We start from the raw sequence: 13,843 nt of genomic DNA on the forward strand, positions 1-13,843 counted from the left end.
TGTGATGGATGGGCTTGCTCCCATTTTATCACCAACATGTTTTGGTAAAGCCATGGCTGGATGCCATGTTTATTGGACAGCATTGTTTGGTGTGGTTGGTGCTGTCTGCCTTATTACCCCAGTGAATTGGCTGCATTGTTGCATATCCAGTCAAGGGTTGTAGAGCACTCACTACGTGAAATAAACCTGTTTTGAAGCATTCCAAATTCTTTCCAATAAAGGAGTACTGGCAGAAGGACATTGTAAAGCCTTTGCTTTGGATTGTGTGGCAGTAGGTGGTTACTGGAGAGTATCAGTTATAGATACTATTGTTTATCATTTTTGTGCCTGAGGCTAAGATAGTATATCAATCCAGTTGAATAACCATGTTGTCCTGTTGTTGCACTTGATTCTCCAAGAGTAGAGATAGCAAGACCTCGAGATTCTGCTTACTTTTAAATGTACCTTACCAAGGTCCTCATTTAGTCATTCTCTCCGACACCCTGGTGGACTTTAACCTGCCATATTTAGAGATATCCTCCGTTCTGTTGGTGATTTCTGAGTCTTTAAAGGTGCAGGCGTCATGGCAGCTCCTCTAAAGGCACTTAGGGATCAGATATACAAAGCTATTTAGCAGTTACAAACAGCTAAATTTTCCTTTTGCAACAGCTAAATGGCCTTTCACCATGTGCCAACCCTATTTTGCGAGTCGGTACCCTATTACCAACTCACAAAATAGGGTTTGTGACTTGCTATTAGGAAGGTGAGTGCCAAGGGCATCCCTTCCTAATAGCGAGTCGCAGGGGGGTGCATGATTGTTTTGCAACTATGAATGCAGGTGCAAAACAATTGCAGTTACCACCAATTTCAAATTGGTGGTAACCCATTCGCAAACGGGACCCCTTCCCCTCTGTGAATGGGGGCACCAGCTGGCTCTTGTAGGCCTTAAAGACCGATTGCTGTTTGTATGGACTGATATCTGCTTGGATGAGTGGGTATGTGTGCTTTGTTTTGGTGGTCATGACTGAATGTCTATATTTTTAAGTCTGACATTCATATACATGTGGAGGTGTCTGACTCGCCCTACTTTTCCACCTGACCCCCTCACCTGAATCCTTTTTTTTCCAGGCCACAGATCACACTTTCCTGCAGAAGTGCCATTACCACCATGGGGGCAGCCGCTGCTATACAAAACCCAAAGTACCTCTACCAGTTTTCACTGTGCAGCACTATGCCGGTCCTGTCACCTATCAGGTATGTAGTTGCAGGAGCAATTTGTGGCACACTTCTGGACAGGACCTTCTCATATGGTTGTATGTCTCAAATAAACAAATTACAACCAACCTAATCCCATCCAAGGTGTAGCATCTTCCCTATCCTGGCACCAGCTGAATGACTAGGCCGCACAAGGAGGTGTAAAACACACGTCTCTGTTCCTCTGTGTGTACCTGTAAACTCTCACATGCTAAAGCAAAAACTCAAGCATTCTATTGTAGCGATTAAATCATGTACTGATAGGGAGTCCTCTGGGAGTCATAAAGGTTCTGTTCTAAATCTTGCCAGACACTACATCTCCCCCTCTGTTAAATGAAAAAGTGCTAATTTTTAGAAAATCATTAGACACAAATATCGATATATTTAGAAACATGTATAGTTATATCTATTCAATTAATCTTCTGGGCTGTTTGATCTGTTGACCCGCTCTGGTTACTAGAAGCTGAACGGTCCCCTTCAATGTCAGAAATTTTCAGTGATGGTAAGGACTCAGCAACAGTCATTAAGTTTTCACAGTCAGTCTTCCTTTCACCATCTTGAGTTGAAGACTGATGAAAAACAGGCCTGAAGTGAGAAGATTCTCTGGTAAAGGACTTCTGGTCAGCAGGCAGTCACCATGTGTCCTTTGGTAGACACTACTTGAAAAGGTGCAGCATCATAAGGTGCATCAGATGTGTTTTTCCATAGCTGTCGAGCGATCCCCAAATCTCCTTTTCGGAATGAGAGGTCTTACACATGTCAGCTCTTGTCTGTATGCATTTTCATTTTCTGTTTTTGAACCAAGTCCGTCGTACTAATCAAATTTTTATCAGTGTCTCTTTCTGTGGTACATATGGGTACCTTGGTTGTCACTTCTCTCCCGAACATCAAATTCGCAGGACTCTTTCACCTGTGGTTGAGTGGGGTGTCAAACAGTAAGCTTGTAGAGTTCAATACAATTTTAAATTGAGCTTCTCGAGTTGCATGCACACTGGTTTCTTTAGCTTACCCATAAACCGCTGAACAAGGCCATTGGCCTATGGCCACAATGGTGTGATCTTTTGATGCTTTACATTAAAATGCTCCAGAAATTCCCTAGATTCTCTGCCATTAAAGGGTGGACCATTGTCAAACTTCCCAATGGCTGGCAAACCCAATGTTGCAAATACGCCATCAAGTTTCTTGATTACCCATTCAAGTGCTGTGGATAAAAAATCTTCAAGCAATGTAAAACATGAATGTTCATCTATTATCACCATTAAATGATGCCCATTGTCAAGTGGACCAAAGAAATCAATGGCTACTTTCTCCTAGGCATGTTTGTGTTGTTATGACATGTTTAGCTTATGTTGAGTGACTTAGGTTGACAGACATTTGCATATGTGACGGGCCTTGAGTTGCTTTTCAATTCTTTCATTTAGGTATGGAAACCAAACTCTATCTTGAAGAGCTCTCTGTGTAGAAACAATACCACAATGTCCTTCGTGAGCCACTTCTATCACTCACTAGAATCAAGATTCTCGATCCTCACAAAATAACTCCTTCCTCACTTATGGGTTGTTATGGTAGTTCCTCCTTGACGTTATTGTACTTTTGATATTCGCCATCATTACTGAGAGGTCGATCTTGTTCCACGACTGATGTGTAATTATGTCTTTCAACTTTACCATGTCACTATCATGACTTGTAGCAGTGACAATCTGGGCTAATAATACAGCAGCTGGTGTACTTGACAATGAAATTGATGTAGGCGCCCAACCGTTTCGGATGGAGTGCCATGACCTTGAATGGGCACTCTAAAAAAAAATAGCAGGATTTTGATCCTTTCCCGGTTGATGAACAATTGTATAATCATATTCTTGCAATCGTATTCCCCTCGTTCAATTCGAGGAGGCATCTTGGCCTTTGGATTGCCCAAGATGGTCAGCAAGGCTTGATGATCAGTCACCAAGGCTTTCTGTACGGGAATACATGGAAATGTTCACAAGCCCATAATACAGCCAAACTTTCCTTTTCAGGCTGTGAGTAAGCACGTTCTGTTTGAGATAAACGTCTACTAGCATAGGCCATCATATGTGTTCTTCCATTTGGGTGTCTATGGTGTGCAAATATAGCGCCTAGCCCAACTGAACTAGCTTCAACAACAATCTCAGTATGGGGCTTTGTATTGAAGTATGCCATTTCTGTAGCATTTTCTATGGCATGTTTGATTCTGTTAAACCTCTTTTCACATTCTCTTGACCATTTAAAATATAAAAAAATCTTGATTAACTCTCGTAGTGGAGCACTGACAGTGGCAAAGTCCTTAATGTATTGTGAATGATAGCCGGCCATTCCAAGAAAAGAACGTACTATTGAGACATCTTGTGGGGGTTCAGCATTTGTTAACGCTTGTACTTTTGCAGGATCAGGCGTCATGCCCCCATCAGAAAATACATGGCCAAAGAATTTCAATTTTGTGTTTTTTGAACTCACACGTGCCAGCATTTAAAGTCAAGCATGCATCACTGAGTAATTGACAAACTTGTGTCAGGGATCTATCATGCTCCTTCTGTATAGCTCCAAAAACCAATATGTTATTTCTATAGTTAAATGCATTCACAGCAGGTTGTGTGGTACGTTGTATGATTTTTTTTTTAACACATTTTTATTGTTTTCATCACAGTTTATACAACATCATGCATATTGTGCTTTGCGGCATGTTTTACCTATTATGTATAGTCTTTGTCACAGTAGTTTACATTTGTATATTATAACTTTAACATCCAACCTTAAGTCAAAATGCGTCTATGAGGCTCGTTCCAGCCATATGTATAGTTATTTAGCATGATCATGGCATATATAACTCCAACAATTGGTAATGCGTTCTTTTAATAACTAATAACAAATAACATTCCCCTTCCCCCTCCCCTTTAAACTTGACATCAAATTCTCATATGTTAGTCACAGCAGTGATGTGTCTCGCCTTAACCATTCGCTACGCAACACGCGACCACACCATAGTTCTAGCTCGTAAGAGATCTCGCAGCGTATTTGTGACCTGAAGAGAATAACTCCATAGTCCATTGTTAGTGTCACCAATCTTCAGTTCCTAAAGGTGGACTTCAATAATCTCAGTGATATGTTATGAGTGATCTTTATTTCTTCAGTCAGTCTCCCGTTCATCTTCGCATGCTATTTTAAAAGTTTCTAGCAACGCATTCTAGTCTAATGCCATCGGGTGTCTTCTTAGCTCCCTGCTCTCCTCCCGCCTGAGGGCGCTACTCTCCGCTGTGCCCCACTCCACCATCTCTGCACTCCACTGTAGTATCGAGGGTGCTATTGTAGCCTTCCAGCACCTAGTTAAAAGGTTTTTTGCTAACAGTAGGGCCAAGTCTGCAAACCGTGACGACACCCTCCCTTTTTTGGTGTGTGGGAATAGACTGAGCAGGCACGCCTCTGCCGTCCGCCAGTCACATCTTCCCGTCACCCTCTCTAATATGTACCCACGTTGTGCCAGTATTGAGTGATACTAGGGCAGCTCCATAGCATATGGAGCAGCTCTGCATCATCCGCCCTGCATCTTGGACATGCCGGCGAGAATAGTATGTGTAGCCTATGTGGTGTAAGATACGCTCTGCGTGGTATGGTATATTGTATGAACTTGAACCTCGTATTCCGGGATACTTGTTTTGGGTACACCAGAATGGAAGACAACTCTTTATCTGAGAGTTCCCTGCCCATGTCTGCCTCCATTTGGTTCTGAGCGGTGTTAGGGGCTTTTGTAAATGTACTCTAAGCCCTCTATAAAGCCATTTGATTAGGTGTCTCCCGTGCCCTGTGATGTGCAATGTATGAATGAAATCGTGCGTTGGGGGCTTGATATCATCTGGAGCCCAGTGGTCTTTGATATAGTGTACTATGTTTGCATATAACAGAAATAGTGAGGTAGGCAAGTTGTGTTCCTGAATGAAATCCATATGTGTGAGTAATTGACGGTCCTTGAATAGCATCCCAATAGTATCTACTCCCTCCTGTGTCCACCCTTGTATCCTACTTTGAGTCAGTATTCCAACATTCACAGGTAGCCCCAACAGTGGAATATTTGAGGCATAGGGAACTGTGTCGGTGGTGTATCTGGGAGCAAGCTTCCAGTACTGCAGGGCCGCTCATAACAAAAGTGGTAGCCTCCCCGGGGCGGGATCCGGGACAGATCAGCGAATGTAGGCAGACCCTATCTAGCATTGATTAGGTGAACTCTATCTCATGTTAATTTCGTCCAGCCAACCAGTATGCAAGCCATTGAAGTTGGCCTGCCACACAGTAGGCTTTAAAATCTGGCGCACCCATACCTCCCTGGTCCGCCGGCATCTATAGTTTTACTAAGCTAATCCGGCATCTCCCGTTCCCCCAGATGAGGTCCACCAACATAGAATGGAGTGTTTTAAATTAGGCATCAGGCACCCTCACCGGCAGGTTCATAAAGTAGTACAAGATACAGGGCAGCATTTCCATCTTTGCCAGTGCTAGTCAGCCCGCAATGGACAGTGGCAGTGTTATACAGAACTAGACCTGTGATTTAAGCAAAACCATTGCTCTCTGTAGGTTGCCCTCTAACAAATCCAATGGGGTTCAATATATTTGGATTCCCAGGTAACGGAAAGTGCCCACGGCTACCTGCAGTGGTTTGTCACCAAAGGTAATTGTGTCACCCATGTCCATTTTACAGAATAAGAATGCTATGAATTTATTGTAGTTGATCTCTAGTCCGGACAATGGTGCGAAATCGTAGAATATCTTTGCAGCAGACTGTAGGTTTTGGCCTAGATCTTTCACGTATAGTATAATGTCGTCGGCATATAGTGATATTGAGTGCACTGTAGTGCCTATTTCAATTTCCACGACTCGGCGTCTCGTCGGAGTCAGTGTGCCAGGGGTTCCACTGCCAAGACAAACAGCAGGGGGGACAGAGGGCATCCCTGTCTAGTACCTCTATAAATGTGTTAGGAGTTTGAAATGTTCTCTCCAGTGCGTGCTCTTGCTGTGGGATCAGCGTATAACAGACGCACCCAGCGTATGTAGTCATTCGGGAGCCCAAATCGCTTCAGTACTTCAAACATATAATCCCAATTTAAGGTATCAAATGCCTGGTGAAGATCCAGGGAAATACAACCCGCTAGGGGTTATCTCTCTCTCATATGATCTATAATGTGATATAATCTGCGTATATTTAGGACGAGTTGGTATAAATCCACATTGATCTGTGTGGATCAAGGTACCTATGAAGGGGAGGAGTCTCTGTGCTAACATTTTAGCTAGTATTTTATATTCTGTATTCAGTAATGATAGGGGCCTATAGGATGACATATCTGTTGCAAGTTTTCCAGGTTTTAGTAATGAAGTCACTATTGCCTGCTTTGTCGTATCAGGGAGGTGACCAACAGCCATCGAGGCTTGGTATAATTTTTCCAATTGAGGAGCCAGTTTTGTGCTACATGAGGAATAAAATTCGGATGGGAGACCATCCGATCCTGGTGATTTATTACGAGCCATGTCCTTAATGGCCTCTCGGATCTCCCCTTGCGTTATCTGTGCTCCTAGGACTTGCTTGGCAGTGTCGCTGAGTGTCGGTAGAGTAATGTCAGATAGGAAGGAACTGAGCTGTATCTGATCTAGTGCTGGTGGGGCCGAATACAGAGTTGTGTAGTAGTCTCGAAATGCATTGTTTAACTCCACCTATGTGTTTATACTAGTTAGTTATGTAGTATAGATGTGTAGTATAGGAGTGGGAGATGGCTCGTCTTTTATAAGGCGTGCTAAAAGTGTGCCCGCCTTATCCCCATCACTGTTTGCTCGTTCCTTATATTTCATATAAGCCACCTTTCGTAGTCTTTCAAGGAGTTCTGCGTGTTCGGCCCTGGCGTTCTGCAACATCTGGGCCTGGTGGGTCTGAAGCACTGCTTTCTTTTCTAGGGGCCCTAATCACATTTTAACTCCCTTGCTATAACCGCTCGTGCTCCCGTCGTTGCTCCCATCATCGCTCCTCTTATTACCACCATGAGTGCCTCCCATTCTACCAATGGAGAGGAAGCAGTTCCTGTGTTGTCGGTAAAGAAGTTTATTATTACTTGAGCTATTTCCTCTTTCAGGACTGCATCTTCAAGGACCATTGGTTGTAATCGCCATGTTCGAATCGGTGTGGACGCCCTTCCCCAATTCACTGTCAATTCTAGTGGATTATGATCTGATAGTGTTTTCCCTAAGTAGGTGGCATGGGTCATCTGGGTCTGTAGTGTATTTGTGCATAAGATACGATCGAGTCGTACGTGCACTTTGTGTGGGTGTGAGTAGAAGGAGTACTCCCTCATCCCCTCATTTTGTGCCCGCCATATGTTGGTGATAGCCAAGCCTCATAATCATTTTCGTAGCGCCTCCGCCTGTCTCTGCCCATTTGTGCCCGACAACGGGGGGTAGAGCGGTCAAGGGATGTATCTAATACTGCATTATATTCCCCTCCCAGGATCCAGGGTATGTGCGCCCATTGTGATAGGACACTCAATAGGTGTTCTAGGAAAGCATCCTGACCATTGTTTGGGGTATAAAGACCTCCCACTACCACAGGCTTCCCATCTAAGTTACCTCTGACCAAAGTGTACCTGCCATCTTTATCCACTTTCATGTCTATTACTTCGAAAGGGACACCAGATCATATCCATATAGCCGCCCCACAAACAAACGCAGAGTACGAGGTGTAGAACAGCTGCCACCTCCATTTTTTGTGGAGTTTCCTCGCCTCATGGGTGGTGAGGTGTGATTCCTGTAGGTATACTGTGTGTGTTTTACGGCGATTTAATTGGGACAATATTCTGTGCCTTTTATGCATAGATCCCATTCCGCGCCCATTCCAAGTGATAATATTGTAATTACGTGCTGACAGCATGATATATCATTAGTGTGTTGTTCCCTCTCCCAATCCATACCGTCCTGCCGTTCTTTATATGTATTTATTGGAATATATGTGATGATGTCATAACATTGATATAATAAACATTTTCCCCAACTGAGCTCAAAACTAGGTAGAGCCAAAACTGTCTCCGCCAAACCATTACATAATAGGAACGTAACCAGTTTATAACGATTATTATGTAAACAAACAAACCATGAAACATTGAAGGGAGATGACTTAATATTTTGTGATGAGCATTCATATTATAATTCACTGAAATCAGTCCCATGTCAGCAGCTGTGTTGAACATGAGCAAGCAGGCACTTGCTGCTGTACCTTAAAGTACATGGATCAGTGCTTGGACTTTAGTTTTCTTATGTTTCACTTTTGCCGTAAGCAAACTGTTGAATAGGTACTTTATGATAACCTGGAACTTGTAGTTAAAAGTAAGAGTAGTTTTATTGTAGGAAAAGAAGATCTGATGCATTAGCATCAGCTGCCTTCAGCCTCTGCCTTTGTGTGATCCTAACCATTCTAAAATGACCTTACAATGTTCTGTGAGGAATAAAGAAAGAGAAAGGGTGCACAGAGCAACTATTGTGATCGATACAATATGGTATGCACAAAAAGCCACACATCTCCCTCCTTATAACATAGCATAGGATAGATCCACATCACAACAACATATTATGATACATATTGTCAACAATATAAAAAAACTATACAAATGAGATTACACCTTTCCCATGCACTAGAAAACAAAGTGTGCAAAGTAAACTCTAAAGGCTTACTTAACATAATCATCCAAGTAGGCAAGTCTCTTGATTGTTCTGTTAGACTTTCTTGATGACAATTTATTGTTGCCAGTCACATCAGTCTCTATAGTTTTTCCCTTGTAGAGAACAACTTCATTTAGATTCCATACAAAATGGTCTTCTGTCTTGACTGCATTAGTAAAAACTTTGATAACTTTCATAGGTCTCGAAAACTTAACAACACCATCTTTTCCCACAGGCTTCTTTTCAAGCAGCCAAGCATTTTACTGTCACTCATTCTTTGGTCCTTTTTCAACTTCCAGTCATCAGATACTGACTTCTTGCCTAGTTTAGTTAGAGAATCTCACACCCACGCAGGTTCAATTATAGGTTTAGGCTGTCTTCCCCTAAATAAAACAAATGGATATTAGCCTGTAGTGGAATGTGGAGCAAACCTGAATGTTTCAACTCTTTTTCTCACCTCCTCCCTCTAATCCTGTTGGTTATGTTTTGTCATAGAAATTGTCTCCTTCAAACCACGATTGAACCTCTCTATCATTCCATTGGTTTCAGGATGATAGAGATCACATTTTTTTGTGTTTTATTCCACATCCAGTCAGAAAACTTTACATTTCCTTAGACACCAAATGCACTCCATTGTCCGTGAGGAGGAATTCTGGGAGACCTTCTCTCCCTATCAGCTCCTTAAGGAATTCCACTACATGTTTGGTTTTGATCCCTCTGGTAAAACACACCTCAGACCATCTGGAGTAGAGATCAACAACTGTAATGAGATAACTTTCTTGTCCATCACAACGAATTGGGCCCAAAATATCCAAAGCAGTCTCTTTCCACAGACCCTTGGGACAATTTCTAATTACCTAAGGTTACACTCTAGGTTTTAGGGCTTTTTCACTTGCTGCACATGGCATGCATTCCGTCACTAACCTTTCAACTTGAAGGCCGATATGTAGACGTGTTGGAGCCCGATAGATGTGATGAAATATCAGACAGTCTCGATGTTGAGATCTTCCTGCCACCCAACCACCCTTGTTGACAGTGTTAAATAGGTACTCCTGAATGATAAGCTGGAACTTGTATTTAAGAATAAGAGTAGTTTTATTGTAGGAAAAGAAGATCTCAACCAACCGCATCAACTGCCTTCAGCCTTTCCCTTTGTGTGATCCTGACCATTCTAAAACAACCCCACAATGTTCCATGAGGAATAAAGATAGAGAAGGGGTGCACAGAGCAAATACTAAGATAAGTACAATATGGTATGCACAAAATGCTACATGAACCTTTACTCTTCATGGGTGTCGATGCAGCCCAAGTGTATACTTTGGACTTTGATGGCGTGAGCCACAGTAACTGAGACAGTTCATTTCATTTTTCTTCAGGCATTATATTTATAGAAGCACTACTATCGATGATGAAATGTATAGAATATCCATTAATTTTCAGTGTAATCTTTAGCCAGTGTATGTATGATTTCATATTTACGACATGTCGACTTTTCTTTGACTGACTTTTCTCCTCACAGGCAATCAGTCCAACATGTGCATGTTTTTCTGAGGTAAGCATTGACATAGCACAATCACTTTCTTCACTTACACTTATTATTGAGGCTCAAGAACTGTTTGGCAATTATTTAGGTGACGATCGACTTCGTTTAGTGTCTATTTGCCTCAACTGATGTCGCCACTTGGCCTTCTGGGTGCACGTCGAACATTGCTTATGGAATGTTCTGGTGGCTATTCTGCCTTTGCTCTGTGACACACTTGATTTTTCTTTTGCTTTGCAGATCATCACAAATTGATTCTCTTTACTTCAGCCTTTACATATCAGACCAATGGTGGGACACTTTTCTTCAAGTGGAAACGCAAATTCACATCTGAAACACAACTTCTTTTTTGCGTCTAGACATCATTGTGTATTTTTCAGTCTGCTGTTTCGAATTATTTATCACACTCATGACTGACTCAAACTGGGAACCTCTGGCCTTCATGTGGGCAGCTTGTTTTTCAGCACATTCCTCAGCTCCAGCAGTCATCAACACTCGCTCTAGACTGAGTTTCTCTTAGCATTCATCAGCTGAATGAATTGGACAAGCATCGATCAATCACTCTGACGCATAGCTTCTTCATTATTAAATTTGTTGAACATAGGCCCATATTTATACTTTTTTAGCGCCGCATTTGCGCCATTTTTTTTACGCAAAAGCGGCACAAACTCACAAAATACGGTGCTAAAGAAGTATAAAAATGGGCCTTAGTGTTTGATGCATGTGTCAAGTCCTTCCACAATTTCATTGATTGTTTCTCCAACTCTTTGACGTTTTTGGCTGAAAACAAATCGTTCATAATTTACATTTGGTATTGGATTGAATTTGTGATTCAACACATTCTTAATCTGACGGTAGGTGACTTCTTCGTCTGTTCTCAGCATTTTCTTTCTCACTATCACCAGCAAGATTCTTGAGATATTTGATAATCTTCCTCTTATCAGTCTCTTCAAGTGCATCAATGAAATCTTCAAATTTCTCTATTTATGAAGTCCTTCTATTGCCAATATTTGTCTTTTGGCAGTGCCAAATGGTGGTGGTGGTGGTTTGAGGAAGGCAGCAGCATTGTAAACAGGTGTGTAACTTACTGACATTGAGATTAGAGCTTTCCCTTGGCTCTCTGACTGAAAATCAGGATCAGTTCCATTCATGCCCCTGCCCTGGCCCTGCGGAGTCGTCCTTGATGGGCTCCATCGGCAGAGCAGCTTTCTCCTACGTTTCTGGCCACTGTAAATATTGACCACTATTTTATCACTACCTCTCTGCTTCTTCTTGTGCCCAGCGTCGGCTGTGATGCAGCGGCTCTCTTCAGTGGGCTTGGTAAGTCCTTACTTTATTCTTTGTATACTTCAGTTTGTATTGTCTTACACCTGGTTGATTAGCCTTTAGCGCTAATTGATTTTTGATAACTGTCTGTAACTGCACTTTGTAAGCCTAGTTGAATCTGCCTTTAGCATTAAATTATATAACTTTATTTTGCGTGGCAACTTGGTAGCTTTTTGTAGGATCTTGGTCATATTCTCTTGACCAATGATGCATAGACTTTTCCGTGAAGCTCTTTCCATTCACACGCTTCACACCAGCTGGAGTTACGATTTGACTCCACATGCGCCAACGACTGACTTGCCACTTCGACAAAGGCACATGTGGCACTCACAAGCAGTTTTATTGGACCATGCAGACTCTCCAGGAGAGCACTTTCTTCTTTGAGTTACTTATCCCCTTTCTCATCGCCAGTTGTAGCGTCTTCCCCATCCTAGTACCCGCTGAATGGCTAGGCAACACACAGAGCTGTAAATCACACGTCTTTATTCCTCTGTGTGTACCTGTGAAATCCCACATTCTAAAGCAAACTTTCGAGCATTCTATTCTAGTGATTATGTTAGACAACAATACGGAGTCCTCAGGGAGCCATAAGGGGTTTGTTCTAAATCACGCAAGACACTACACAAGGCAGCTGTGTACAACCATTAGCAGTGGCAGGAACCAAAAATGGGGCAACAAGGCTGCTCAGTGACTTTGGGTGGAAGGGCCTAGTAAAATGCCTGGCCCATGTCTATCACGCCTGCTGCACCCTTCACTCAGCTCACATATCTTGAGCGCTCATTGCCGGCATGTGAGTTTAACCATTGAGACTATAAACCGATAGTGTGCTGCTTGCATGTGGACTTTGTTGCGCTCCGTATTTCCTTCTTCATTTTTTGTGAGCACTGTTTGTTTTTTTACAGTCCCTGTTTCCTATTTTATTAAAGTAGTTATTGTGGTCAATTTAAAACTGATAACAAATCTTACTCTTTCTTATTAACTTTTCATTTCCTTTTAAACTTTTACTCAGTTTTTTGTGCCGCTAGGCCTCCCATTAAATATCTTATCTTTTTATTTATGTCCGCCATCATGTTTTTTTCAGTAGTCGAATTCACAGGAGGAGATCTAGTTTTTCATATAGTGACCAATTGGCCATGCTATCTAAATCGGGCTAATGCGAGGCCACTCCGGAGTTGTGCCAAAGGCAAGCCTGTCTGCATCTGTCCCTGGCTGACTGCCTCCAGCAGCCACCCACACGGACTCCCACAGTCCCTCTCATTCTTTAACAAGCAAATCCTCTTTAATATATTTGCTTCCTGATCTGTATGCACTATTACCTAAAAGATGTCTGCTTGACAGCACTACCACAATATTTTTTTAAATTAAAATCTTTATTTCCATCGTCCCTTGGTATGGGTCCTTGATCATGCCCATTCGACAATGTACCCTTAGGCTAAGCCACATATAGCACTGTCCAGAATGAGATTTGATAAAGCTGATCATTACTAGATTCATCTTGTAGCAGACATCTTTGATGAAATATATTATTTATGTTGGAATCATGACTTTCCGAATGGAACATCCTCAATTGGATAAATTAGTTTCTCCTAGCTGTAGTATTTATAGTGCTGGTAGTTTTAATAAGCAAGGTGGAAGAGTTGCTATTGTTACTCATTATGAGGAAAGGAGGTGTATTGTATGGTATGTTTGTCTGCCTTCACCATGTAATACACTTACCAATCCCTTTAGGACCCTTATCTTCCGTTTGTAAAATCTTCAGCTCAACCTTGGGCAGCTGTGGTCCTGAGCAGCAAGACTTACACAAAGGAACAAGTGTAAAGCATTTAAACTGTATCAAAACAATTGAAAAATAAATTGTACTTCATTGCTTTAACAAATACTTATATAGCACTGTGGGCAACACCATGCATTTACGTTCAAAGCACCACCCAGACATGATCCCTGATTTAGCAGTGAACTTAACAAACTTAAACTTGTAGAGCTCCAGCTGTGTGGAAATGGCTCCAACTGTATGATTTGGTATTAAAAGCCAAATATGTT

The 13,843-nt window shown here is 42.1% G+C and overlaps 1 protein-coding gene across 1 annotated transcript in view; it reads left to right on the plus strand.

The window, feature by feature from the left end:
• Nucleotides 1-13,843, plus strand: part of LOC138247003 (unconventional myosin-XV-like) — a 231,271-nt gene that overhangs the window by 180,569 nt on the left and 36,859 nt on the right. The window contains exon 15 of the mRNA XM_069201752.1: nt 1,108-1,233. Coding sequence (XP_069057853.1) covers nt 1,108-1,233 — 126 coding nt within the window. The remainder of the gene's footprint in view (nt 1-1,107; nt 1,234-13,843) is intronic.

This window comes from Pleurodeles waltl, chromosome 7 (assembly GCF_031143425.1).
Source record: "Pleurodeles waltl isolate 20211129_DDA chromosome 7, aPleWal1.hap1.20221129, whole genome shotgun sequence".
Classification (NCBI taxonomy): Eukaryota; Metazoa; Chordata; class Amphibia; order Caudata; family Salamandridae; genus Pleurodeles; species Pleurodeles waltl.